The sequence below is a fragment of the Mus musculus genome, chromosome 19, assembly GCF_000001635.26.
Source record: "Mus musculus strain C57BL/6J chromosome 19, GRCm38.p6 C57BL/6J".
Lineage (NCBI taxonomy): Eukaryota > Metazoa > Chordata > Mammalia > Rodentia > Muridae > Mus > Mus musculus.
The window spans coordinates 42,755,190-42,781,574 of record NC_000085.6 but is presented as its reverse complement, the minus strand read 5'-3'; the positions used below and the strand labels follow the sequence as shown (position 1 = coordinate 42,781,574).

Below are 26,385 nucleotides of genomic sequence, written 5' to 3'. Positions count from 1 at the left end.
AATAATGGTATTTTTAATATATATCTAACTTAAAACATATCTACAACATAAAGAAATCTTACAATCCAATAATAAGTCAATGGCTAAAAATAGATTAATAATAATAATAATAAAAGGGGTAGAAGATATGAATAAATGTTTATTTGAAAGCAAAAAAAATTTTAAAGCTACACAAATGAAGAGAAAAACCACATGAAGAGATGATCGGCGCCATTCTTTAGTCATCTGCAAGACACAAGTCACTAGCATCAGGTAACATGGACTAGATTAGTTATAAATTGTTCACGGGTAACAGTTATTCAGGCTTACAAACTGTTTGAAACAAGGGGGAAATGACCGACCGAAGTCAGGATAGTGTCGGCAGATTCAGGACTCCAGGAGACTGATGCTTGTGGCTGTACTGTGGAGCCTGGCTGAGCAGGGTGGTGGCGAAGGCGCAGGCGCAGGCGTTTGCGATGTTGTTTAATTGTACCTTAGGTAGCTAGAGTGGCCGCAGCACTGGCTCTTGGCCTCTGCCTAGTGGGTGCGGAGTGCTCATGCTGGGTCGTACACAAAGTTTCTCAGAAGCACCAAGGTACCCAATGAGGACCTGTGGTAGGCGCCCAACCTCTTCTGTGGACTCCATTGGCCTTCTTCACTCTTTCTGCCCCTCCAAATACACATAAAAATCTTGATAGTATGCAATCACTCGCAGGTTCAAGACAAAAGCCCTAATGTGTATGCAGCCCTCAGTCAGACTGGGAACCTTTGTAAATCAAGGAGCCCAAAGGTAGCTGGGCTCTTCTGCATGGTGTACTGGCTGGTTTTGTGTCAACTCGACACAGCTGGGGTTATCACAGAGAAAGGAGCTTCAGTTGAGGAAATGCCTCCATGAGATCCAGCTGTAAGGCATTTCCTCAATTAGTGATCAAGGGGGAAAAGCCCCTTGTGGGTGGGACCATCTCTGGGCTGGTGGTCTTGGGTTCTATAAGAGAGCAGGCTGAGCAAGCCAGTAAAGAACATCCCTCCATGGCTTCTGCATCAGCTCCTGCTTCCTGACCTGCTCGAGTTCCAGTCCTGACTTCCTTTGGTGATGAACAACAGTATGGAAGTGTAAGCCGAATAAACCCTTTCCTCCCCAAACTGCTTCTTGGTCATGATGTTTGTGCAGGAATAGAAACCCTGACTAAGACACACGGGTTCCGCCCCCTGGAGGTAAGTAAGGGAAAGCACCCACAAAAAGGGTACCTTTCACCTACAACTAGATTCGGCAAGAAAACGAAAGGCTGGGAAGGGCCAGGTGAAGGTGCAAGGAAACCTGGGTTCTGGTTCCATTTGTTCCTTCTTCAGCAAGGGGGTTCCCTCGGGGTTCTCAGTTGCCCCTTCTGTAAATCTGTGGGGAATCCCTTTAGCTAAATCAAGCAAAAGAGACTCTAGAAATGTCACCGGCTCAGCTGGTGCCTCTAAAGGCAGTGAGATACCTACTTATGCCAGGGTGAACGTGGCACGGCTCCCTAGCGGCGGGTGACCAGCAAGCACAGTAGCCTGAAGGGTGAGCAATGCCTGACGGGGCGGGGCTCGAACCCACAAAGCAGGCCCCGGTCATGTGGCTGAGTCACGTGTCCTACCCGGAAGCGCGCCGCAGGCTGGCTACACGCTGGGCGGTGCGAGCCGCGGATCCGGTACGTGGGCATCGTGGGTGACCAAGCGCAGTCCTGGGTCGCCCCTCGGTGGGCACCTCCGGCAAGCTCTCCCAGTTTGGAGAGGCCCGGGCACCCGGGGAAACCCGCATCAGTCTCATGCCTTTTGGAGCGGGCGTCACAAGCCAGGCCTTCGTCCCCGGGAGGAGAGGGGGAGGGTACGTCAGAATTTCTGGGTGTCGTTGAAAGAGTGCTAAGCAGCTATTGGGCGGAGCCACGCAGTGAGGCGGTGCTAAGCGGCGCAGGGAGAGACTCCCTCCTAGGCCAGCTGCTCCTGCTGGAGCATCACAGGCTATAGTCCCCACCCCTCGCACCCACCCCCCAACTGAGCTGTGTTAGGCGGGACAGAGGCCACGGGGACAGTTTGCTAGGGACAATGAGAGAACTGTGACCCGGGTGGTAAAAGTGGGTGCAGGGGATTTTTCTCAGAATCGCCCTTCTCTTCAAAGTTTCCTCCTTTTAGAGCAAAATATAAAGAGAACAAAGATCAGAAAATGAGGTTAGCCGCAACCGTAAAACCAGATACCCACCGAAAAGTATGCGGGTGCTTACCGGAAGTTACCATCAAGGCAAGCCCGAGAATGGTGCAGCCAGGCTCAGAGTTTCATTGCTTTCAAAATCCCCAGGATCAAACCTTCCTCCTCCGCCTTAGATTCTTCTTGCCTGTTATCAAAATGGGAGGATTCCAGAGGCAGCTTATTTCTCTTGTTATTTGAAGCCGGGAAATAAGAATAACACCTACCCACCGTTCTTGTCCTTAAGATGAGCCTACTGGGCTGAGGTTGCGACCTGGCTGGTAGGAACCCCGTAACCCGGTAGGAAGGTGCAACAGCGCTCTGTTCCCTGGCCTCCCAAGAGGAGTTTGAATCTCTGAGTTGAATGGGACCTTAGGAAAGCCCAACCAGAACCAAACCCGAATGCAGCTTTTCACTGGGACCTCCTGCCAGCTTGCGATGGGTTGTGTAGTAACCCATCCCTGCTCACCGCTCCCTGGGGCTGCTCAGGGTGGGATTGCTGACCCCACCTGTGTGTGAATGAGTGACCCAAATATAAACTGTCCAGTTGCAGAGGAGGTAGGAGCTAATGTGTCATCAACGCTTGCTCCACATAAAGGACACCTTCTAGCTTGTGGTCCTTAAAATGGGGGAACCTGTGACTTCTCAGCCCGTGTCCAGGTTGTCCACTCTCAGGAACAGGCGGCAGTGGAAACCAGACCCTCTGAATGCCTTCATGCCTTTTCTGCCTTAAGCATTTGCAGGCCCAAGGATGCTGTGCTGCTGTTGTCTGCTGACCTGGTCAGAGTATCTAGCTCCTCAGAAGCCCTGCTGTGTGCTTTGCCAAGGTAAACCATGCTCCTCTCCTGGAGGATGGAGGGTGGAGAGGTGGGCAGCACCCACTTGAAGAGCAGAATGAGAGGAGCGAACTGAACTGCCACATGCACCTCTTTGTACATTTCTTCCCCCTCCCCCTCTCCAGCCCTGCCCCCACCCCCCATGTCACTACTTCATTGGGGGAACCAAAGACAGGAACCCCAGAAGGACTGGGTGATGGCAGGCATGCAGACGAGGGTTCCGTGAGTGTCCATTGTTTTGAAGCCCATCTCCTTACCCAGGCTGAACTCACGGATGTGACCTTTGCCCTCGCTTTTCCCTGGAAGATGAAGTGCGTGTTGGTGGCCACCGAGGGCGCAGAGGTCCTCTTCTACTGGACAGATGAGGAGTTTGCTGAGAGCCTCCGGCTGAAGCTCCAGCAGTCAGAGGATGAGGAAGAGGAGGTAATTACAGAACAGGCCGTCCTGGTGGAGGTGGGGTTGGTAGAGGAGCCACAGAGCCACCCGAGGCCAGGAGGTCCCAGTGCCTCTTCCAGGCAGGCAGGAGGAGTCCGCAGGGCCTGTGCCTGGCCAACAGGGGGCAGCCTTTTGATGTCTTGAGTACTGTGATTTCCTATCTCACTGTCTGGGCCAGTGATTGGGGAAGGGGGTAAATTTTAGCCTCACAAGAGGGAGACTTGATGTCAGGTTCTCCATCTGAAAAGCTTGGCGTACCCATAATGATTAATTTTTAACAACTCTATTAAGTATAACTAGACCAACTGTTATCTGTTCACATTTAAATTATATAGTCCGATATATCTATATCTGTGATTCCATCATAGTCAGTGAACTGTCTGCCACCCCCAAAGGCTTTAACCCCTCTTTCACTTCTTTTCTCCCTAAGAGTCAGTGAGCCATTGCTGTCCGGTGAGTCTGTTATGTAGACCTATCTAGAACAATCATACACAGCAGTGTGGGTACATTTTGTGTTGTGGTTGGCTTGGGCTGGCTCTTTTACCTCAGCGTGACTCTTTGCCATGTCTTCATCTGTCCCAATTAGCGCCTATCAGTCAACCAGTTCTCTCATATCTATAGGCTGTAATCTGTTTCTTCGTTTCCTTCTTGGTGGACGTTTGACTTGGTTTTAGGTTTTGGTTACCATAGACATATGTTGGCTGTGAACATACACATCTTTGTGTGAGTTTGGACTCTGTGGGTGTTTGTTGTTGTTTTGTTTTGTGCGTATGGATGTTTTTCTTTCGTGGTTTGTTAATCCTGAGATTTGCAGGAGAAAAACCAGTCCCACCATTTTGAGCCGAATTTGAAGCAAGCTTTAATTAAATACTGACTGGGATGGGCTTTGGTCAGGACTGTCCCCTGGAGTTCCCAGCTGAGTGGCCCTAAGACACATGTTGCAGGGGCTTATAAGGAGAAACCCATACAGCCACCATATTTTCCCTTAGAGCGTAGTTATTTTCAGAGAACTTCAACTCCCAGCATTCCAGGAAGTTACCTGGTCCTGGGGTGGGTGGCCTTATAGGTTAACCTCAGGTCTTAACAGTGTATCTACATACCATGTGCATGCAATGCCCACTGAGGCCAGAAGGGGGCATTATATCACTTAGAATTGAAGTTACCAAAAATTGTGAGTTGTCATGTGGTTACTGGGACTAGAACCCAGATCCTCTGGGAGAACAGCAAATGTTTTTAACCACTGAGCCATCTCTCCAGTCCCTGTACTTCTTAAGAGACCCCCCAAACTCTCCACAGAAGAGGTATCCACCATTTTACGCCCCACCAGTCGCTTTCCAGTTCCTCGTTGATACTTAATATACATCCTTTTTTATTTTAGCCAGTTTAATAGATGTCAGCTAAAATCTCGAGTTGTATTTTTCATCCTTCAGTGACTAGTGACTCTGGGCGGCCTCTCGTGTGCTACTTTGCTGTATCTGTTCCCTATATTAGATCAGTTCTCTCAAGTGATCCTTATTGAATTTTTAGAGTTTCTTACACAGCTCAGACATGTCTTTTATTAGATCTCCGTTGCAAATATTTCCTCCCAGATTGCGGCTTGTCTGCGCATGCTCTTGAGGGTGCCTGCAGAGAGCACGCGTATATAGTTCTGATAGCGCAGTTTTCCAATTTGGCAATTACAGGTTGGGCTTTCGGCGACATAGCTAAGAAATCTCTGTCTAACCTAAAATTGCAAGGAGTTTTCCGCAGATCTTCTCCCGGAGTTGGTTTAGCTTGGGGTTTGGTTTGGTTGGGGAGTTTTGTTGTCTTCATTATTGTTGAGTTTTTGTTTACGTGCGTGCATGCACACCCGTGTGCACATGCCACAGCCCATGTGTGGCGGTCAGAGGACGCCTTGCTTTTCCTTCTGCTGTCATGGGGATCACACTGAGACCGTGAGCCTTGGCAGCAGGCATCTTTAGTTACCGAGCCACCTCCAGCCCCTATTGCTATTCAAACAAGATTTTACTAGGTAGCTCAGGCCAGCCTCTAACTTGCAATCCTCCTGCCTCCACCTCCCAAGTACTGGAATTACAGGCACACACCTCCATGCCAGATTTAGGTTTAGATTTCATATTGAACCTAATGAGCCTTTACCTTGAATGTAGTGTAGCGTATGGCCGGAAGCTATTCTGTATGTGGACATCCAGTGTATTTAGTATCGCTCAGAAATGGCTGCCGTCTTCTCTTAGATAACTCCCATTGTGCATTTCACAGGAATCATTTATTTTTTTAATAGCATTTTTCCAGGGTTAATTTTGGGTTAAACTTTTTTTTTAAGATGTATTCATTCATTCATTCATTCATTTAATGCATATGGGTACACAGTAGCTGTCTTCAGACACACCAGAAGAGGGCATCAGATCCTATTACAGATGGTTGTGAGCTACAATGTGGTTGCTGGGAATTGAACTCAGGACCTCTAGAAAAGCAGTCAGTGCTCTTAACCACTGAGCCATCTCTCCAGCCCGGGTTAAACTTTTTTATTAGAACTGCAGTGATCAAAACATTCTTGCATTTCCTGGTACACACAAATCTAGCTGCTCCCCCAGAGCCAAGAATAAGGCAGGTGCCTGGCTGGACTCACTCCCCTCCCCATGTCCACATCACCATCAGCATCACCATCAGCATCAGCATCAGCATCAACATCAGTATAGTGATGCCCTTGTCCGTTGTTAAGAGGAAACAAGACTGACTCAGGGGGTTGTGGATATTCAGGTGATTTTCTAAAGTAAAAACCAGGCCGTCTCTTTAGCTCTTTCATCTTTAAAAACCAGCACATCTAATCTTTAAGAACCTATAAGAAATATTTCAGTTCTTTTGTCTAATTAAAACCTGGTACAGGGCCAGGCAGTGGTGGTGCACGCCTTTAATCCCAGCACTTGGGAGGCATCGGCAGGTGGATTTCTGAGTTTGAGGCTAGCCTGGTCTACAGAGTGAGTTCCAGGACAGCCAGGGCTACACAGAGAAACCTTGTCTTAAAAAACTAGACAAAAAAAAAAAAACTTGGTACAGGAATAAAATCCTGTGTTTTCAGTTCCTAAATAGCTAGCATAAGGAGCGAAGTCCCCGAGTTCTGATGTGTGCATGTCACACTTAGTTTCCGCTGAGTAACAGGAGTTCTTGTGGGGAACCTGAGAACACACAGTAGTTTGTAAGAACCTCATAATGCCACCACCTAGTGCTATTAGCTCTTGAACAAATCTGCTTTGGGGCTTTACCTTTTACATGATGGGGTTAGACCACATTTATGTTTCATTTCTAGATTTTTTTTTCATTTCATTATATCAAATCATTTTTGCATTTTGTTAAATGAACACAAAGGTGTAGTTCCTAATGGTACCATTATGTCCAAACATTTGAATAAATGTATTTGCATTGAATGATTTCTGTATACATAGATAGCTATGTATGTGTATTTATATACATATATGTGTGCATGCACACACAAACATATATCCTAGTTAGCTGTCATTGGGAATATTTATTTGTGCTTGAATTTCATCCTTTTGCCCAATTATTTGATATAATTATTTATAGAAATAAAAATGAGTTGAAAGCCATTCAAAATCATTTCAGCACTTTATCATTTTACCAATTGATATATAAGAATATTTCTTTATTTGTATTGAAAAAATTAGTCACAAAAGATTCTCAATTGAAAAAGTTACTGCTTTTATTTCACTGTAGGGTAAGTCACTGCACTTAGTCTAGAGTTTTTAAAATGACTTTCAATATAATATATGACAGTTAAAGAAAACAATAGAATATTTTAAAGGAAATAATAGAATTTTAATAAATCACCAACATTTGTTCCTACCTATGCTAGGGGATAGTTGTTTAACAATACTAAGAGCCTGAGGTTTGCTGGCTTCTGGGGGTACAGCAGCAAGTGTAGCAATGTGGTCCCCACTCTTAGGGAGTGAAGGTCCAGGGAGCCACCATGAACAGTCAACTGTAGGTAGAGTAGACCCCATGCGATTACGCTGAGCTCCACCAGTGACAGCACTGAGTGGGCTGAGTGGCTGCGGTGGGTAGTCCGAGGGTGCCAACAAAGAGGCTGGCTCTGTAGCAGACCTCGGGGTGGGATCCAGGCCTAGCTTCCTGAGCAGTGGGAAGGTTGGCAAAGCAGCTGCCCGGGCCTCTGCTGCTCATCACCACTGGGCAGCCACTTGGTTCTGTTTTCAAGGTGAGGGACTCCTTTGTTCTTTATGCATTTCAACATTCTTCCTGATGAGGAGCCAACTCCCCCAGCCACATTTAAAAATCTCAGAGGTTTCCCCCTTCTCCTCACTCCAGTATTCAGCTTCCTCCAATGGTTCACAGGCTCTTGTATCTGCTGCTCCCTTCTGTTGAGGGAGGGAGGAGGAGCAGTGGGGATGATGGAGAAGAGTGTTGGGGAAGGGAGGAGGAGTAGTGGGGATGATGGAGGAGACTGTTGGGGAAGAGAGGAGGAGCAGTGGGGATGATGGAGAAGAGTGTTGGGGAAGGGAGGAGGAGCAGCGGGGATGATGGAGAAGAGTGTTGGGGAAGGGAGGAGGAGCAGCGGGGATGATGGAGGAGACTGTTGGGGAAGAGAGGAGGAGCAGTGGGGATGATGGAGAAGAGTGTTGGGGAAGGGAGGAGGAGCAGCGGGGATGATGGAGAAGAGTATGTCCAAGTAAACACATGCTTGTTAAGGATCAGAAAAAGTATAGAAAGAAAAGAGAGGGAGGCAGGGTTGGGGGAGATCACTCATAAGTCACTGAAACAGTAATATTTTAAGTAGCTGTATGAATTCTCCATCTCTTAGCTAAGGGCTTCATAAGTTTTCCCACTGCAACCTCTTTCACCGCAGATATTTTTACATGGGCCCAGATGTATAGGTGTAATATAAATGTGGAATTAAACATTTACTGATAATAAATAATTAAAATGTTTTGAACAATTCAGTTGTATTCATTAATGAAAGAGGGACACAACATTAAACACTAATGGCATGGGTGTACTTGTTTATTTTTACTAAAGAATAAAACCTGGGCTGGAGGGATAGCTCAGTGTTCCGAGCATATACTGCTGTCAAGAGTGCTGAGTTCAGCTCGAGCGCCCACAGGAGTCCATAATTCCAGCTCCAGGGTATCCCATGCCCTCTTTAACCTCCACAGGGACCTGCACTCACAGTGACATGCACACACACAGGCACGCGCACACACACACGCGCGCGCGCGCACACACACACACACACACACACACACACACACACACCAGCATGCACAGAGTTTAAAATAAAACACAGCTTTTTTATAAAACCAATTAAACTTTGGTACTGCAGGACACAGAGCACTTCCTAGGCTAGTTTATATTTTGATTTTATAACTGTTTATGTTGAGACTGCCACTTTACCTAAACATTAACACAGAATAGTAGAAATATGATTACTGCCATTTGTAAAGTTTTGATAATTCTGCCCTAAAACCAAATCAAAATTCAGTTAGTTATTTTTATGAAATTAAAGTCAATCGCTCAAATATCTACTTTTAAAATCAAATACCCTAGTATAATATAGTCTGAGACACACTAATTTATTGCTTACATGCACTGGAATGACAGTAAGAAATACTAAGTGTTTTTCATAAGCACAACAATATGTTTCTATAAAAACACAAAACTATGGGTGGTAGTGACACACCCTTTAATCCTAGTACTTGGAAGACAGAAGCAGACAGATCTCTGAGTTCAAAGCCAGCCTAGTTTACAGAGTGAGTTCCAGGACAGCCAGAGCTACACAGAAAAACCCTGTCTGGTAACAAACAAACAAAAGAAACAGAAGGTGTGTACAGTAAGAAGCCTGGAGTCCATAGCATATTGTAGTCTCCAGCCTGAGCTGGGGCATTAAAGGCTGTGTTCCTTGGTGGCATGTGGCTCAATGCCATGACAAGTGCAGAGAGTATGCCGTATGCCAGGCCAAGGCTTCCTCTGACCCTTTGTGCTTTTTATTTTGAGTTCGCTTTTGGTGGCTGTACACTCAAACCCTTGCTCCTGTTGCCAGTTTGCAACTACAGTTTAAGAAACTATGGTAAAGATGTATTACTTTTTAGCCATTTCCCTAGGATTGGACATCTCTATTTTTTTCCCGGTTGTTTGAAGTTGTACATTGCTTTTATGAACGTGCCTGTGTGCACACACTTGTTTTCTTGGGCTAAGTTCCCTAAAGCAGTCCATGTCTACTTTGATATGTGTAGGAGACTTCCTTGGAGTCATAGAGATCTCAACTGAATATTCTAAGCATTCTATGGGGGCAATGGGGCTCAATTCCTTGCAGTTTATCCAAACCTCTGTCATGGTGACAAGATAGTATTTGCAGAGTTCATGCTTAAAGACCATGCAGTAATTACAAAAGAAAAAAGGGGAAAAATTTTCACCCAAACTACCCAAGTTTGTGGCTTTGTGTCCGGCCGCTGTCGTAGCTTCTCTTGGGGTGCTTGTGGCCTGTGGGCTGCACTCAGACATTCCCATCTGAGTGTTTCCTTCTGGATCCGGACCCTGAGCTGCAATCACTGGTCTGAGCCCACCCTCCCAGACACCACACAAGGTCTGGGGTAACTGGCCTCCTACCTGCCCCATCAGGATGGCAGTGACCCCTTGGGCCGGTCTGACGCTGCTGGCTCTCTTCCTGTAAGGCCTGGGTCTTGTTTGTTCCTTTGTCCCAGTATCTGACATACTTTTCAACATGCCCAAGCTATGACTGTGTCCACCTTGTTGGTAGACATCGTATCAGTGTCAGCATGCCGGGCATCTGTGCGGGGTGGGCTATGCTCTGCTCTCTCTTGTCTGCAGCTCCCTGTGCTGGAGGACCAGCTCAGCACCCTCCTGGCCCCAGTCATCATCTCCTCCATGACGATGATGGAGAAGCTCTCGGACACATATACCTGCTTCTCAACAGAAAATGACAACCACCTGTATGTCCTGCATCTGGTGAGTGTTAAGACCCCGCAGCCCGCAGTGGACTGCAGTCCACATCTGTCCAGTCCTTGGGAGCCAGATGCCTCTTTCTTGCCTTGGACTGTAGAGTTCTTTGGAAGGCAGAAACTGCAGTGTATCAGAGTCCCCTGGGACTCTCTCAGTCCTTACTCTCTGAGACCTGGAAGGCAAAGGGAGTCCCCAGGGGACCAGCTGACACTGTGACCACCTACAGTTTGGAGAGTACCTGTTCGTCGCCATCAACGGAGACCACAGTGAGAGCGAGGGGGACCTGCGGAGGAAACTGTGTGTGCTCAAGTATCTATTCGAGGTGCACTTCGGGCTGGTGACTGTGGACGGCCAGCTCATCCGGAAGGAGTGAGTCACTGCCCCCACCCCCAACCCCTATCGTGTCCCCTGTGAGTCAGGTCTCAGAGCTCAGGAGTGCCATCGGCTCTGGTTTCAGTCTGCAGATGGGGACACTGCAGAGAACTTAGGCACCCTCCCTAGTGCACCCAGCTGTGTAGCAGCAGCAACCACCAGCTGTCCCAGCCTTGGGCTTCCCTGCTTCAACGTTCCGACATTACACGGGGATTCTGCTCATCTCTCCTGACTTCTCAAAGAAGCTGTTTAGTCCCCGTACAGAAAATTCAGTCCCCTCCACCTTGTGTCATCCTGGGCCTACACTAAGAGCATACGTGGAGCAAGGAGGGCCGTGGAGGAGGGTGGTTTGAAGTTAGGACCCACGGGAATAAGACTCAGAGTAGAACTGCCTGATTCAACCGCATGAAAGGAAAAGCCTCAGGGGTTGAGACGCTCGCTGTCTTTTGAGTTTTGAGGCGCTTGCTGGATTCGCCAGCATTGCTTTCTTGGGTCACTTCAGCCCTGTGGCTGTGGTGTCAATAATGCAGGCTCTAGCATAGCCGTGGGTGCCTGGAACACAGCCACAGTGGCAGCGCTGGCTAATAACCCTGAGTTGAACCCTGGTTCTGAGACAGCCCTGTGGGGCTGTAAGAAGTCTAGGAAATGGAGGTGCATTCTTGCCCCTTTCTGACTTGCCTTTATTTCTGTCTCTACTTCTTGTTGTTGTTTTCAATGTTGGGCTCAAACTCACCCATTTTAGGCAAATACTCTACCACTGAACTATACCCCAGCCCCGTAGTGGTCTTATATATCCATATAAGAAGGAGTCCAAGGAATGAAGTCATTCCCTCCAGGGCCTGAGCCCTGGTTCCCTGCCCACGCTGCCGACTCACACCAGTACACACAGCTGGCTTCTGCGCATGCCTGGCCTCTGTGCACACGGCAGGCCTGACCACTTAGGTGTCTGATGCTGACCTGGGACAGGAACCTTGGATTGGGGCCGGACAAGACCAACTTTCCCACTGACCCTTGCCCTCCCTGGTTCTCCCCCCAGGCTTCGTCCACCCGACCTGGAAGAGCGTGCCCGGGTGTGGAAGCACTTTCAGAGACTGCTGGGGACCTACAGCTACCTGCGGGACCGGGAGCAGAGCTTTGCTGTGGAGGTGACTTGGGCCCAGGGTCATCAGGACTCAGGGGTGTCCGGCTTGGGGGTCTTAGATCCTGGAGGTGTCCAGCTGTATGTTTTTACCATAATGGGCAAGAAGACAGCCAGACCCTGAAATTATCCCATTGTCCTGTTATTTTTTTGCCTGGGCAGCAGGCTACATACTCTGGTATTCTGTTCCATGGTGAGCAACTGAATTCCGGGTGAGAGTTTCAGGGCAATATTTGGGGCTCACTGTAAGTTACAGAACCCTCTGAAAATGACCTTCAACCTCACTCCTCCCAGGAAAAAACTACAGTGAGCTTAAACTAGAGTGGAAAGCAGTGAGCAGAGGCAGCAGGTGAGGCAGGTGACCTCGGTCCTCTCTGCTCCCCTAAGGACAAACACAGGGTGTTTCTGTGGGTCTCACTCTCTCTCAGCATTTGTCAGATAAGCAGGCCGGCTCACTGAATGCAGGGGAGTCCTCACCCACAGATTCTCGCTCAGCAGAGGCAAGACAGAACTGTGGAGTTTCAGCTCTAAGAAGGGCCCAGTGATACCGTGTGGCCTCAGCACTCTCTGAAAACTACTAAAGTAGAGGGTGTGTGTGTGTGTGTCTTTGTGTGTGTCCATTTGCCTGTCTCTGTGTGTATGCCTGTGTGTGTGTCTTTGTGTGTGTCCATTTGCCTGTCTCTGTGTGTATGTATGTCAGTGTGTGTGTGTGTGTGTGTGTGTGTCTGCCTCTTTGTGTGTGTGTGTGTGCATGTGTGTCTGTCTGTCTTTGTGTGTGTCTGTGTGTTTCCCTTTACAATGTCTGTGTGTGTTTGTCTCTGTGTGTATGTCTGTCTATCTGTGTGTGTCTGTGTGTGTGTGTGTATTGCTCATAGTTAAAGATTATCAGAAATACAAGGAAGGAAGCTACCATAGTGAGCCAGGATATCAGACAGTTATCAACAGGTTTAGATACCAAGAAGTTGAAATTTCTGGATTAAAAAATACAAAATGAAACTCTTAAAGATGTGAAAAAGAACACCACAAATAGAAATAATGAAAGGCCCCAAAATGGCCAGGCAGATTGAAATAAGAACTCTCTCGCAGGTAGTGTAGAGATGAAAGTTGGTGGAACAGCTTGGGATGTGTTGGACAGCCAGTGAGATGCAGAGGAAAAGCTCTCATGAGCTGGGAATGGATATGAAAGCATTTGTTCTCACATCCCGCTCACTCATAATGCCAAGAAATGTACCTACTGTGTGCTGGATGATGGACCAGACCATAATGCCTAAAGACACCCCCAATCTTGAGAGGAAAACAGACATGCATACATTCTAAACACACAGCAGAGTGGCCTGGTGCCTGATACCTTCTCCATCGAAATCCACAGTGATACAAAAGATGGAGTGGCCAGCTCTGTCTCGGGTACCAGGAAAGGCTGATGTGGTTAAGATGAAATCCTAACCCCTCCCCAAACCCACCAGGGCCTAGAGGCTCTGTCATTGTCTACCTTGACCCACCTTCCTGTCAGGCCTCTCACTGTACAGTGGTGACATGGGACATCCATGGTCTCAGGAGTCCTGTGTCTCAGGCCACGTAACAAGCTTGGAGCTTCTGAACACCTGAAATGCAGCTGGCCCAGACTCAGCTCGGCCGAGTGTGTCATGTGACCAAGCTTTGATGATGACAACAGATGTGACTAGTGATGCCTTTACACTAAGTTATATTATGTTGTTAATATTCGGTAAAAAATTTTCCCCTTTTTTACATTTGTTACTGGGGGAGGGGCAGGTACCCAGGTGCCCTTCCATGGCAGTGGAGGTCAGGGGTCAGCTTGTAGAAGTCAGTTCTCCCCTTCCACCTGTGGCTCCCAGAGGCCTGATAAAGGCATGGCAGTGGGCACATTTACCTACCGAGTCATCTCACCAGCCCTGAGAAACGGCTTAAGTGTTCATTGCACTTGCCGTCCACTTGAGTTGCACAGCAGTTCTGCAGACTGTCTGCAGGTCTCAATGCCTTTGTGTGCATGGCCCTTTGCTTCTCCTCTGCTCTGTCTGGCAGGCTTTCTGATCCCTCAGATATCGGTTTAAAGGTCATCTCCTCAGGGGGCATTTCTTTGAACACTCTTCTCTAGTTCAGTATTGTGTGTTCCTGCTTGGCACATACTACAGTTGATTTTTCCATCTTTTCTGCGCACTGTTGGAGCCTGGACCCTCACAGGACCCTCGTCCATCTTCTTCTCCCGGCTTGCCCACGCCAGTCTCCTGGTGTTCTTCGTTCCCTATGGGCTGTGGGAAAGCAACCTCCAGCCAGCCTGACCTGCCAGTGACCCTTCCCTCACTCGTCCCTCGATAGGCAGTGGAGCGGCTCATTCACCCCCAGCTCTGCGAACAGAGCATCGAGACGCTAGAGCGGCACGTGGTTCAAGCCATCAACGCCAGCCCCGAGCGGGGCGGTGAAGAGGTCCTGCACGCCTTCCTGCTGGTGCACTGCAAGCTGTTGGCTTTCTACTCCGGGTAAACCTGAGGGCCTGACCTGAACCAAAACCCTTCCAGACCCTTGTCTGCAGTGAAGCGCCCCAGGTTCCGGTCTCCACCCTTCGCCTTCTCCCTTCTCCGGAATTGGTTCTAACCAACACTTGGAGTCTATCGATGGCCGCTGGAGCCTTCCTAATGATAACTTTTGTTTTATATATAATTTTTAATTTTTAAAAATCGGTAGGCTAATCTTCTTTAGAACCTGTATATCTCCAGCAAGGTTTTAGTTGCATGCTCACAGCCCCCCTGCCCTTTGTCTGCAGCCATGGTGCGAGCACCCTGCGCCCCGCAGACCTCCTGGCGCTCATCCTTCTGGTGCAGGACCTCCAGCCCTCCCCAGGAACCACAGAGGAGGAGGAGGAGGAGGAGGATAGCGACAGCCCTCAGGTCCCGGAGCACAAGGGGAACAGGGTGACATTTGTCTTGCTGCTCTAAGATAGAAGGACTCTGGAACGGGTGGTCTGGAGGGTTGCACAGATCCGGGGAGTTGGCACTGTTTTGAAACTTGGCTTTTCCACTTAGCCGTGTGAGCTGAGCTCACACTCACTTGCCATCTCAGGGGGCCTGGAGTTCCTTGTCCGGGTGGTGGGGACTCTGGGGACAGGGTCACTCATGCGGATCATAGAGAACCTTGCCATGCCCAGCATGCTGTCAGCCTTGCCACACTATCGTATGTCATCAGTGATGCCAGGCTGCACAGGTTCAGATACAACATGTCAGACTTTCTAGGATTGGAGGGCCCTGGACAGCCGGAGGGCCATGTCCCCAAGCCAGGGCAGAGAGGGGGCATCTGTGAAGAACTGGGAGATGGGGCTGTGGGAGCAGCCAGGTCAGCCTCACTGACTGCATCTCCCTGGCTTTCCCACAACCTTTCCCCCAGAGGAGACCCAAGAGCAGCCAAAACATCCCAGTGCAGCAGGCAAGGAGCCAGAGCACCTCAGTCCCCACCAGGAGTTCCAGGGAGACAGTACGTGCTGGGTCCTTCGGGGGAAGAGGGCGTCTCCATCTTACCTCAGGCCAGGCCAGGCCTTTCCAACTTTCCCCAGGAGGGCAGGCTTGGCTGAACCTGTTGGGAGAGGCTGCCTGGCATCTAATGTGATGTCGTCTTTTGCAGGACACAGACAGCATCTCCCTCCCTGAAGAGTACTTCACTCCTGCTCCTTCCCCAGGCGATCAGAGTTCAGGTGATGCCTGTGGAGTGGGTGGGTGGGTGGCGTCACGGGGCAGAAGCCAGTCTGCAGCCTAGAGAGGGCGTCTTGGGGGTCATTGTGTTCTGTTCCTTGTGAGGGACTGAGTGCGTCACTTAGACTGCTATAAATCAGCTCTGTGGCAGCCCTCCCCAACAGCCCCAGCTTGAATTCAAACAGTGCTAAGGTGGCTGGAGAGATGGCTCAGCAGTTAGGAGCACTGGCTGTTCGTCCAGAGGACCCAGGTTCAATTCCCAGCACCCACATGGCAGCTCACAGCTGTCTGTAACTCCAGTTCCAGGTAATCTCACACCTTAATAGCCTCATGCAGGCAAAACACTAATGCACATAAGGTAAAAATACATAAATCTCTTTAAAAAAAAAGCACTGTGCAAATGGTATCACCCAAAACTCTGTGCTTTTATATAACTACATATATGTGTTCTCTCTCTGCTTCTGTGATCTTTATAATTAATAGTTAAGTTAGCAACTAAAATTAAGCAATAGTTCACTTGACTTCAAGCCCATTTTAGAGTATAAATACTCAGTTACAGAGTTTTTTTTTTTAAACCTTACCTGTTTTTCCAAGATCTGTGAGTAAGTAGTAAAAACTCACTATTAACACTATTAATGTTCAAATTGCCGTTTGAATGCACAGCATCGCTTAGAGGAGGAGATAAGCCAACCGCCAGCCTGTCATCAGCAACAGGAAAGAACCAAGGTCTTAGGACAAAAGGAGGGAGCCTGTGGCTCACCCACCTGACAAGAGACTGGCTTGCAGAAGGGACACATTAGGAACTATTTTTAAAAGAGTTTCTATGAGGCTTCCCTAGACTCAGTGGCTCTGAGCCCTGGCTGCACTCAGCACAGCCGAGCCAATCTGAGGACCTGGGGCCATGGGGACCTGCGGTGTGCGCTGAGCCCCACCTGCAGCTGGCCACCCCTAAGGAGCTTCACAAACCACCAAAGCTGAGCTCATTCCGAGATGGTGACAGAATTAAGTTGCGCTTTGGTGGGGCTGCAGGATAGCTTTCCTACAGAGGAGCCCAAATGATTTCCACATATGGCTCAAGTTGAACACGCTGAGCTAGGTGTTCTTAGGAACCTTAGTTAGGGCTGGGCTGGGCTTTGGGGTACCTGGGAGACTCAGAAATTACAGACTGATTTTTATGGTCAGACATTTTTCCTGGGGGTGGGGCCCATAGCCGCCTTTGGCCTTTCTAAATACCTCATGCCCCAAGGCATAACTGCAAGCTTTGTATGACCTCAGCCTCCGTTACACACTGCCTTCCCTGTCCGTCTCCACCCTCCTCTCTCTGGGCGGCTGGGTTTGTACTCCTCAGAGCTGTGCATGTTCTGGCATGGAGGGAGCTCCCCGCTTACGAATGGAGCAAGGGTGTTCCTAGGTTTCAAACACCTGATGTACAATGGATGACTGCAGTGCAGGTCGTTTGTAAACGGAGAGTCCGCACATGCCAGAGCTCTATTCGTAGCTCTGAAGCATCTGAACCTAGCCACCCAGAGACAGGGAGGCAGCTTACAAATGAGGGCTATTTACAGTGAAGTGCAAGAAAGGATAATATTACAAACGTGTAATGTTTCAAATACATAGTGGCTTCAGTAGGCTGGTGAGCCGGATAGGAGGGAGATCAAACTCAACTCCCTGCACACAGGGGGTGCTTAGCAAGCTCGAAATCTGAAGAACTGGACGGGGAACGCTGACTCCCTATGCAAGGAAAACCTGAAGGAATAGAGGGCAGAGACAAGGACTGGGTGGCGGGGGTGGGGGGTGGGGGTAGGGGTTCTGAGGAACGTGTCCCACCCTACGGCCAGATGCCTGGTGAGGGTTCAGTTCTCGGAAGGCAGCTTCTGTTCCTGCTGCTTTAACCCTGGACATCCAGAGCTCAGCTGGCATTGGGCAGCTCTGAGGGAATGGCTTTCAGACACTGCCGAGCCCAGTGCTGGGGCCAATGGCTGGAGCGTTCAGTGACCTGGAGCCCCTGGGCTACAGGAGTGGGGGATGGGCCGAGGGCTCTTTCCACAGCTCTGTTCTCACTTGTGGCAGGTAGCCTCGTCTGGCTGGATGGTGGCACCCCGCCCAGCGATGCTCTTCAGGTGAGTCTCCCGTGTGGCCTCCTCTGGCCATGCTGAGGGCCAGAGTTCCCTTCTGGGTAGCTCCAGCAACCGCAGCTGCACCACACCACGGCCTCCTCGGCTCTGGAAGCGGGGCTAGGGAGAGCAGCGAAGGTGACCCCCTCCCCAAGTTCTTGGAAATGAAGAGCCAACTTAAGTTTTAATATTCAAAAATTAAAGTTTAAATATATTTCTTAAATTTAGATAGGAGAAGTAACAAAAGTCAGATGTGGAAGGGACTGTCACTAAGACCCACCCTTGAAGATGGCATAAGTTCTAGGTGCTTGCTTCTGGCCGTTTATTTTGTACACACACATTCATATACACAGATGCACGCTCACACGTGCATACTCATACATACATACACACACACACACACACGCACACTCACACACACTTTACATGAACATGTGTACATAGCTTATGCATTTTTCTTTTTCATAGTTAGAGCCCACTGGGCTTCATTGTCCTTTCTACTGAAGCGTTCGCCTGTCTGTGTAGAGCCCTTCAGTGTTACTTCAGCATTATATGAGGGGGTTTCTAGAGTCCACCCATGCACATGTCATACTTACTCAGGAACTCCCAGAACAATGAGCACATGGCTCTCCACTTGTTATTGTTGTGTATAACTAGAGGGACCTCCTTACAGAGACATCCCTGTGGTATCTCTAATGACTTAAGATTTCTTATACATGCAGAGCCCCTTAGCCCCACCCCAGGCTGGAGACCGTTCATAGTCATCTTGTGCCTCTGTTTCCCCAGTGTAACTGGGTAGAGCCATTGGGATGTTCTGGGGGTGACTGGAATGTTAAGCACATTAAAGCTCTTTCCTCAAGGCAGAGCTTTCCCCAGCCTGCCTCTGTATCTCTTCAGATGTTCCTTGACCACCCACCCAGTTCCTGTACCCCCTCCCGGTGCCCATCGAGGTATCCTGTCCTGATTGGACAGAACAGCCCAGCAGAAGCTGAGAGTCAGACGGAAGAGAAGGGAGCCACTCTTGGCTACGTCATGGCTATCTAAGCAAGCCTGTTTCTTGTCTAAAGCACTGCCCTAGCAAGGGCAGCTTCCACAGCACAGAGACCTTGGGGCTGGGCTTTGTGGGAGCTATAAGTCGGGCAGGGAATGGAAGCCAAGGTGCATGGCTTCAAGTTGTGGATGAGCCTGGACCTTCCTTCCTCCACTTCCCACCAGACTGACAGATCTTCCTCCCCTACAGATGGCTGAGGACACCCCCGAGGGGCTGGCGTCTCACTCCCCAGAACTTCCCAGCCCCAGAAGGATCTTCCTGGATGCCAACATAAAAGAAAACTACTGTCCCTTAGTGCCCCACACCATGTACTGCCTGCCCCTGTGGCCAGGCATCAACATGGTGCTGCTGACCAAGGTACCGAGCCACCAGCCCACCTTAGCAGCTCCCGGGCCTGCGTAGCCTCTCGCTTCCGGGCCTGCGTAGCTTCTCTCTGGTTGCCCCGTTTCACTTGTCACCCACTCTTCCCGGCAGAGCCCCAGCACCCCACTGGCCCTGATCCTGTACCAACTGCTGGATGGCTTCTCCCTCCTGGAGAAAAAGCTGAAGGAAGGTCAGGAGGCCGGAAGTGCCCTGCGATCCCAGCCCTTTGTTGCAGACCTGCGCCAGAAGATGGACAAGTTTATCAAGAATCGAGTTGGGCAGGAGATTCAGGTATTGTCACAGAGGCTGCGTGCACCAGCTTTGGAGGAGAGGCGGAGCTGACCGTGGGCCCAGCTACCCGCTCATCCCCGGAAGATGAGGGGCTCGCTCTGGTTCTCGTCCATGTATCCCTCGGTCTGGGGCCCTAGTCGTCCTCATGAAAGGATAAAAACCAAATAGTTGTACTTGATGGTTGTTTAGAATCTTTTTCTAGGAAGTTGGCAGGACTCAAACTATAATTCCAGTGCTTTAGACAGGAAACAGGCTTGCTTAGATGGATAGCCATGACGTAGCCAAGAGTAGCCTGCCCATAAGCAACGCACCCATAAGCCAGAACTTGTGCGTCACAGGGCACTCTGCCTGCCAGGCTCCTGGAGAGTAGAGCCGGGTGGAGACTGAGGCCAAGCACTGAGCAGTATGGGAAGTCAGTGACGAGGCCATCATAGGCACCAATCACAGTCTACCTCGGGGAGGGGGTTCTCGAACAGAAGGGTTCGCTGATACAGCGAACTGTAGCTGCTGTAGCTGGCTTTGCCTGAGTCTGTTTGAGGAGCTGGTGTTCATTGGAGCTAGAATGTGTGTTAGTCTGAAAGGGGCAGAAGGATTAGGGGAAGCAGAGCAAGTAACCGGAACCCTGGCTGTCGGCCGACAGCACAGTGTCCTAGAGTGCCCTGGGCATCGTGGTGGCACACCTGTTAGAATGTTGGCTTCTCGCTTAAGGAAGAGTCATCCAAGACCCCCCCCCTGAAGCTACCCCAACCCACCCACAGGCCACCTGCAGCAGCCACTTCTTCAGACCCCAGCTTGTGCCCCCTTGAGGGACTCACCTGGCCCCTCTGATGCCATTACAGTCCATGTCTGTGCCCACCGAGGCCACATGACCTTCACCTGGCTCACAGAAATTGCTCTTTACATCATGTCCTGCTCAGTGACGGAGCAGGTGTGCCTGAGTGTCAGGATGTAGGACGGAGTCTCCCCTGGACCTCCCTGCAGAGCACGGCCCAGAACAGTCCTGTTACCTTTCTTCTTTACAGAACACCTGGCTGGAGTTTAAGAGCAAAGCCTTCTCTAGAAGTGAGCCAGGATCGTCCTGGGAGTGAGTAGCTGTACTTGGGGCAAAGGGGAGTTGTTCAGGGACAGTTGCTACAGGGTCTCCCCAGGCCCTGTGGGAGAGAAGCTTGAGGATTTAACAGTGGCAGAGAGGGAGTCCCGGGGAGCTGGGGCCGGAACCACAGGAGGTTGGAGGGGACATGGACCTAGCACCAGGCACGTAGGCCTGGGCTATACCGAGATGCAGCACCAAGCAAGTGCCACTTAAGGAAGCCACCACTTATTAGCAGAGTGATATGGTTCAAGGAGATGCAGTGTGTCAGAGAACAGCAGGAAAAGCTGGGCAGCTGCCTCCCTGTGTGGTGGGGGAGGTGGCCATGAGCTCTGTGTGTCTTCTCCGTATCACTGCCCAGGCTGCTCCAGGTCTGTGGAAAGCTGAAGCGACAGCTGTGTGTCATCTACCGGCTTAGCTTCCTGGTCACTGCACCCAGCAGAGGAGGACCGCACCTGCCCCAGCACCTGCAGGACCGAGCCCAGAAACTCATGAAGTAAGGGTGCCATGCTTGAGGGAGCGAGAGGTGGGCAGGGCTCGTGAACAGCTGCCTAGCTCCCAGTTTTCCCTCCCCAGGGAGAGGCTTCTGGACTGGAAGGACTTCCTGTTGGTGAAGAGCCGGAGAAATGTCACCATGGTGTCATATCCTCTGCCTGGCTTAGCCAGAGGCTAGACATGTGTGTCCCACCATGGTGTCCCACGGAGCCATCTATAGGAATAGCCCACAGCTGCATTTCAGAATCCTGCTGCTCCAGAGTTACCTTAGTCATCTAGGACTTTATGTCCGTGATTTCCACCCATCAAGTGGCAATCCTTTTCCAGGGGTGCCAGGATGCTTGCTGTGAGAGCGCCCTGCGTATCCTCCGTGGATGGTCACAGAGTAGTGACAAGGAAGGGCACCGAGAAGGCCTGCCACAGATGTCTCTGCATTCCAAGAGGCACAACCTGTGTATTGTAGAAGCTAGTTCTGTTGAATGCTGGTTTTCTGGGGAGGAGCTGAGGGAAGATGAGGTCCCTAGGGCTTAGTGGAGGCAGAAACTTGTGTCGACAAGCAGCCTGTCACCTCTGTATAGCCAGAACCCCATGACCAGGCCAGAGGCACCCCCGTCATCCCCACTGTCTCTGGCTTTTAAGCCCCTTAACTCAGGCCTGCACCTACCTGGAGGATTTCCCAGGCCTGGTCCACTTCATCTATGTGGACCGTACAACCGGGCAGATGGTGGCCCCCTCTCTCAGCCCCAACGAAAAGATGTCTTCCGAGTTGGGCAAGGGGCCCCTGGCTGCCTTTGTCAAAGCCAAGGTAACTGTTCCCCTGGCCCCGGGTGTTCTTTGCTGCTTCTCAGGGTGGGATACACTGAGGCCCAGCCCCTACTATGACCCAGGAGAAAGAGGCTATTCTGGTCTCTGAGGCACTAATCACTTCCGGTGTGACCCTGGCATTGCCTGTGTGCCTAGTTAACCCACCATGAGTTCCTCAGGCACAGTGGCTTGTCCTCTAGACCAGTGGGGCTCGGTACACACGGGCAGCCCCTTCTGGTGTACCTCAGTGTGCCTGGCGTCCCCAGAGTGCTGGTGCCAGGCCAGAGCCCAGCGTAAGTGGATGCGCAGCAAGGATCTGCTGAGTTGGCTGAACTGGAAAGAACCCCGGGGGCCAAGCAATCTGAGCATCAGAATTTGATTTAATTCTTGCCCTGCTAGGTATGGAGCCCAAGGACTCGTGTACTGAGACAGCACTCTGCCCTCTCTCTGAGCTGCTCCCACACCCCAGCCGAGTGGACAGGGGTGGTTTCCACTCAGGAAGCATCGTTCTCTGCTCTTCTGATTTAATGACGCTTCTTGACAGGCTGGTAGTTTTTAAAGGAAAGACTCCGCCATTTCTAAAACGTTTTATTTTTATTTCATCTATATAAAATGTATCACGATAGATAAGCTAGGTGGTGAGAGGCCAGAGCTGGAAAGCCTGGTCAGTTCTGGTTGACTGTGTGGCCCTGACGTGCTTTGGTTATATTTCAGTTCTGGTTTAGTTCAAATATCCATGGCAGAGATAATGCCGGTGTAAAGGGTATAGGTCACTAAACACAGATGAATTCACAGAACAGGGGCAGAGCTGAGCCAAGCATGCCTCACACAGCGCGGCCAGCTTCCTCACCTACCACATTACCCCTGCATCCTGCTCTGGGGCAGAGGGGACTCTAGGCCATTGCCCTTCATTGTCTTCATCTCAGTGCTGCCCACTCTGCATGCACAGGCCTGTGTGACAGATTCTCATGTTGTGTCAGGTGCCTCTCTTCCTGCTGTTAACTCTTTCCATGCCTCGCCTGTAGCAACCCTATGATGCAGGCGTAGCAGAATTCACACAAGCCGTTCCCCGCTGAGTCCTTGGTCAGATGGGAGGGCTGTTATTGAAGTCATCTATTTCTGTGGTCAGGGTACATTCCTGGAGCTGGCAACTGATTCCCGTGTCTATTGCAGATATAATTAGATAGTATATTGTGTCAAGTGCAAAGAAAAGACCACATCCCTTCACTGAGGCTTCTGACAGAGTGGGTTATTTCCCAGCCCTGGCACACAGTAGGCAAGCCTAGTAGAGCAGATCTTCCCTCAGGCTGCTCTTAGGCAGCCTAGGTGCCAACACTCGCTTTTGGCAGAACATTCCCAGGGCGCGAATGTCCTTCAGAGCCTCTGTTTCCAGCCACCATATAGTGAGCCTACGTTTGGGCCTGACACCTAAGCAGGTGATGTCAGAGCTCAGGGCTCACTGTACATTTAGGTACCCCCAAGGCCTCCAGCACAGAGCCTGCACCAATTCTTCCCAGCCCTGCAGGCCTGGGCAGTTGGATTTATTCACAGTCTTCTTGGCTGTTTTTGGTCTCAACGAGCAGTTTACTAATCCATTGGGTTGTGTGCAGTAAAGTTACATGAAGCACTTCCACTTGTATTTTATCCCCATGGCAACTGGAGGGGGAGCCTTCTCAACTTCCACACTGTTACGGTTCGTTCCTACAACCAGGACCCCAGACCTCCATGGCTCCGTGCTGTGCTTTTCCTTGCAGAGGTGGCGGCCCTGAGAGTGATACTAAGCCATCTCCCCCTCCCCAGGTCTGGGCTCTGGTCCGACTGGCGCGCAGGTACCTGCAGAAGGGCTGCACCACACTGCTGTTCCAGGAAGGGGACTTCCGCTGCTCCTACTTCCTGTGGTTCGAGAATGACATGGTGGGTGTGCCCAGTCTCTGGGCAGGGCGGTCCTGAGAGCTGTCCACTGCTCTAAACCCTTGGATACCTTTCTTCTGGGCTGTTCAATCTATCTGTCTCATCTCCTCTTGTCCCTGGTGGAGCTGCAGGTAAGCACGTGACTGGGGTGTAAGACTGCCCAGGTAGATGTGAGCCAACGGGAAGCACTCCCTGTTCTGAGGAGAAGCCATTGTACCTGGCTACTATCTCCTAGCCACAGGACTGTCAGTACTGTCACTTGTAAACAAAAGAAAGCTACACCATGACCTCCACTCTCTGGGAGGACCCAGGTTCAAGGCAGTTAACCAGCCTGTCTGAGGCTTGCCTCCAGCAGGGCTCAGGTCCCTCCCTGGGCAGTACCATAGACCTCACCCCACCACAGTACCACAAGGCCATTGGAACCTACTGTCTCTCCCTTTCCGCCCCCTTTCTCTTCCTCACCTCAACACTTCCCACTCACTCACGCTAATTATCTAAAAATCACTCCTCCCTCCTCAGGGTCTCTTGTCCTCCCGTTCCTGTACACTTCCTGGCTCTTGCTCTGTTCTCTCCGCTTGCTGAGGGTGTGTGTAACAACTCAACCTTACTATAGTGTGGTATAGTTTCTTCATCTGTGCCTCACAACCTGGGGGAATGGTTGGGATGAGTTCTGCTGACCCATTTTACAGATGGGGACACACTGCTGTCTTGGAAATACACATCATGGCTGAGTCCACAAAACCCAGACAATGTCACTAGAAACCAAGATTTGATGTCCTGAGCCTCAAGTTCCTACTCTTCCTAAGTGCCCCAGAGTACTAGAGCTTCCAAGGACAAGTATTTGGTGACTAGAGTGGCCCCGTGGGGCAGTGGAATGCAGCCCAGCCGTGGGAAGCCAAGTTTTGACCACTGACTATGACACTCAAGCCACACAAGGGTCCCTGAACACTGCTGAGTCATCTCCCTATGGGGCAGGCCTCACGGTGCCACCCGAGCCTCTGGTGGGAGGATCTGTGGACACCGTCATCGTGCCTGGCACTGTACATGTGCCTAGCTCATCCTCTTCTCCCCTACCTTACCCTGCCCTGACAATTCCCATTTCTTCCAAAACAGAGACTTTGGGTCTTTTGAGAATTCTTTGTTTCTCAAGACACACACACACACACACACACACACACACACACACACACACACACTCTTCCTGGGCCTTTGTGAGCTCCTCACTACTGCAGCCTCGCCTGTTGGTAGCAAAAGCTGCACAGTATGGTCAGAACTGATCACGGGGCCCCATTCCATTGTGTAAGGTGGTGGTGGCTCTCTCTCTCCTTCCCAGGCAAGGAAGTAAGGCAAAAAGCCAGGCCCTGCAAGGGCTCCCACACACCCCTTCAAGCCCAGCCCCACCCTTACACACTGCTCCCTCCCTCTCATTCTAAGACCATCTTCCCCCTCCCACAGGGATACAAACTGCAGATGATTGAGGTGCCTGTCCTCTCGGATGACTCCGTCCCCATTGGCGTGCTGGGAGGTGACTACTACAGGTGACACTGACTGGCCCCGGAGCCACATGTGCCCCAGGTGTTGGTGGCAAGGCCTCAAGCTCCCATGGGCAATAGCCTTTCTAAGAGAGAGCAGCTACCTTGATAGGATAGAAACCTGGTGGGAATCCCACAGGAAGAGAAGAAGCATTCGAAACACGCCCTGCTCTCCTGCTGCAGCACGGTCTTGGCTGCGTGGGAAGACTTCAGTAGGACGGACACACACACACACACACACACACACACACATACACACACCACACACACACCCTCTGTCAGCTAGAACACTGTCCAAAGATAGCCCCCAAGAGAGGGACTGTGTCCTGGTGTTGAGCTGGAGCTTAGGGACATTAGGTAGTGCCACACCCTGGGCCATTCTGTGAGAACTGTGGGGTGGACATTTGGAGACTTCTGTGGCCAGGAAGACCCCTAGCCCTGCCTGAGTCCTGTCCCGTCTCCTGCAGGAAACTTCTGCGCTACTACAGCAAGAGCCACCCCTCGGAGCCCGTCAGGTGCTATGAGCTGCTCACGCTGCATCTGTCCGTCATCCCCACGGACCTGCTGGTGCAGCAGGCCAGCCAGCTGGCCCGGCGCCTGGGGGAGGCCTCCCGGGTGACCCTGCCCTAGGCCGTCTTGCTTGCAGGCTTCTTCCAGTGCCTTCTCTCATACCCCACTGTGGACTCCTCCACAAAGGCTGAGGAGCAAGCCTTCTCTGAAGGGCAGGGATGCCATGATTCTGTGGCCCCCAGAACTGTGTGGTCAGAGGTGGCAGCAGCTGCTCTGGGAAGCTGCCCTTCTGGGTGCCCGGGAGAGCAGAAGAACGTCTTAGTGCTCAGGCTGTCTGAAGCCACCCACTTCCTGCCATTCTGCATAGGGTAGCTGCTCCCTACCCCAATCAGAAGGTACTCCCTCTGGCTGGCGCCATTCCAGCTTGGCTCCTGCTCCCTTGCAACTGAGTGGATCCAGTTTCCTCACAAATTGAACTGACAACACCTACCTTTCAGGGTGGTCAGGAGGATTGCTGGATGTGCTCGGGTGCTCAATAAATGTTGATTCTTGTCATTATTCAAG

General features: G+C 50.7%; 1 protein-coding gene and 1 long non-coding RNA gene across 17 annotated transcripts; one reads left to right on the top strand and one right to left on the bottom strand.

Moving 5' to 3' along the window:
• Positions 1-2,543, bottom strand: Gm16244. Its single transcript, XR_386720.3, has 2 exons — positions 2,232-2,543; positions 1-2,135 (listed from the first exon to the last, which is right to left on the bottom strand). It is a non-coding gene; the product is annotated as a predicted gene 16244 (long non-coding RNA).
• Hps1 (HPS1, biogenesis of lysosomal organelles complex 3 subunit 1) lies at positions 1,560-26,385 on the top strand. 16 transcript variants are annotated; one of them, XR_003952757.1, is made up of 21 exons: positions 1,560-1,661; positions 2,929-3,021; positions 3,292-3,453; positions 10,321-10,458; positions 10,679-10,821; positions 11,861-11,969; positions 14,297-14,457; positions 14,742-14,889; positions 15,359-15,445; positions 15,593-15,662; positions 17,731-17,780; positions 19,015-19,182; positions 19,300-19,479; positions 20,502-20,563; positions 20,931-21,065; positions 21,146-21,211; positions 21,725-21,869; positions 22,268-22,412; positions 23,669-23,782; positions 25,235-25,317; positions 25,779-26,379. XR_003952757.1 is itself a non-coding variant. In XM_006526770.4 (20 exons), the coding sequence occupies exons 3-20, from the start codon at positions 3,337-3,339 to the stop codon at positions 25,939-25,941; spliced, it is 2,139 nt and encodes a 712-aa protein (XP_006526833.1). In that variant the 5' UTR covers positions 1,560-1,661; positions 2,929-3,021; positions 3,292-3,336; the 3' UTR covers positions 25,942-26,380. The 16 variants fall into 16 exon arrangements, 9 of the variants coding, with proteins under 9 accessions (XP_006526833.1, XP_030106638.1, XP_006526837.1 ...); XR_386447.4 differs by lacking the exon at positions 22,268-22,412 and having other exon boundaries at positions 21,729-21,869; positions 23,669-23,910; positions 25,779-26,384; XR_877667.3 differs by lacking the exon at positions 22,268-22,412 and having other exon boundaries at positions 21,729-21,869; positions 23,669-24,363; positions 25,779-26,384.

Excerpts from the sequence above, each read along its gene's own strand:
- Hps1 (NM_001346703.2), top strand. The coding sequence starts at position 3,337 with ATGAAGTGCGTGTTGGTGGCCACCGAGGGCGCAGAGGTCCTCTTCTAC. Across the intron at positions 19,480-20,501 it reads GAGTTGGGCAGGAGATTCAG|AACACCTGGCTGGAGTTTAA; the intron begins GTATTGTCACAG and ends TCTTCTTTACAG. Across the intron at positions 23,783-25,234 it reads TGTGGTTCGAGAATGACATG|GGATACAAACTGCAGATGAT; the intron begins GTGGGTGTGCCC and ends CCCCTCCCACAG.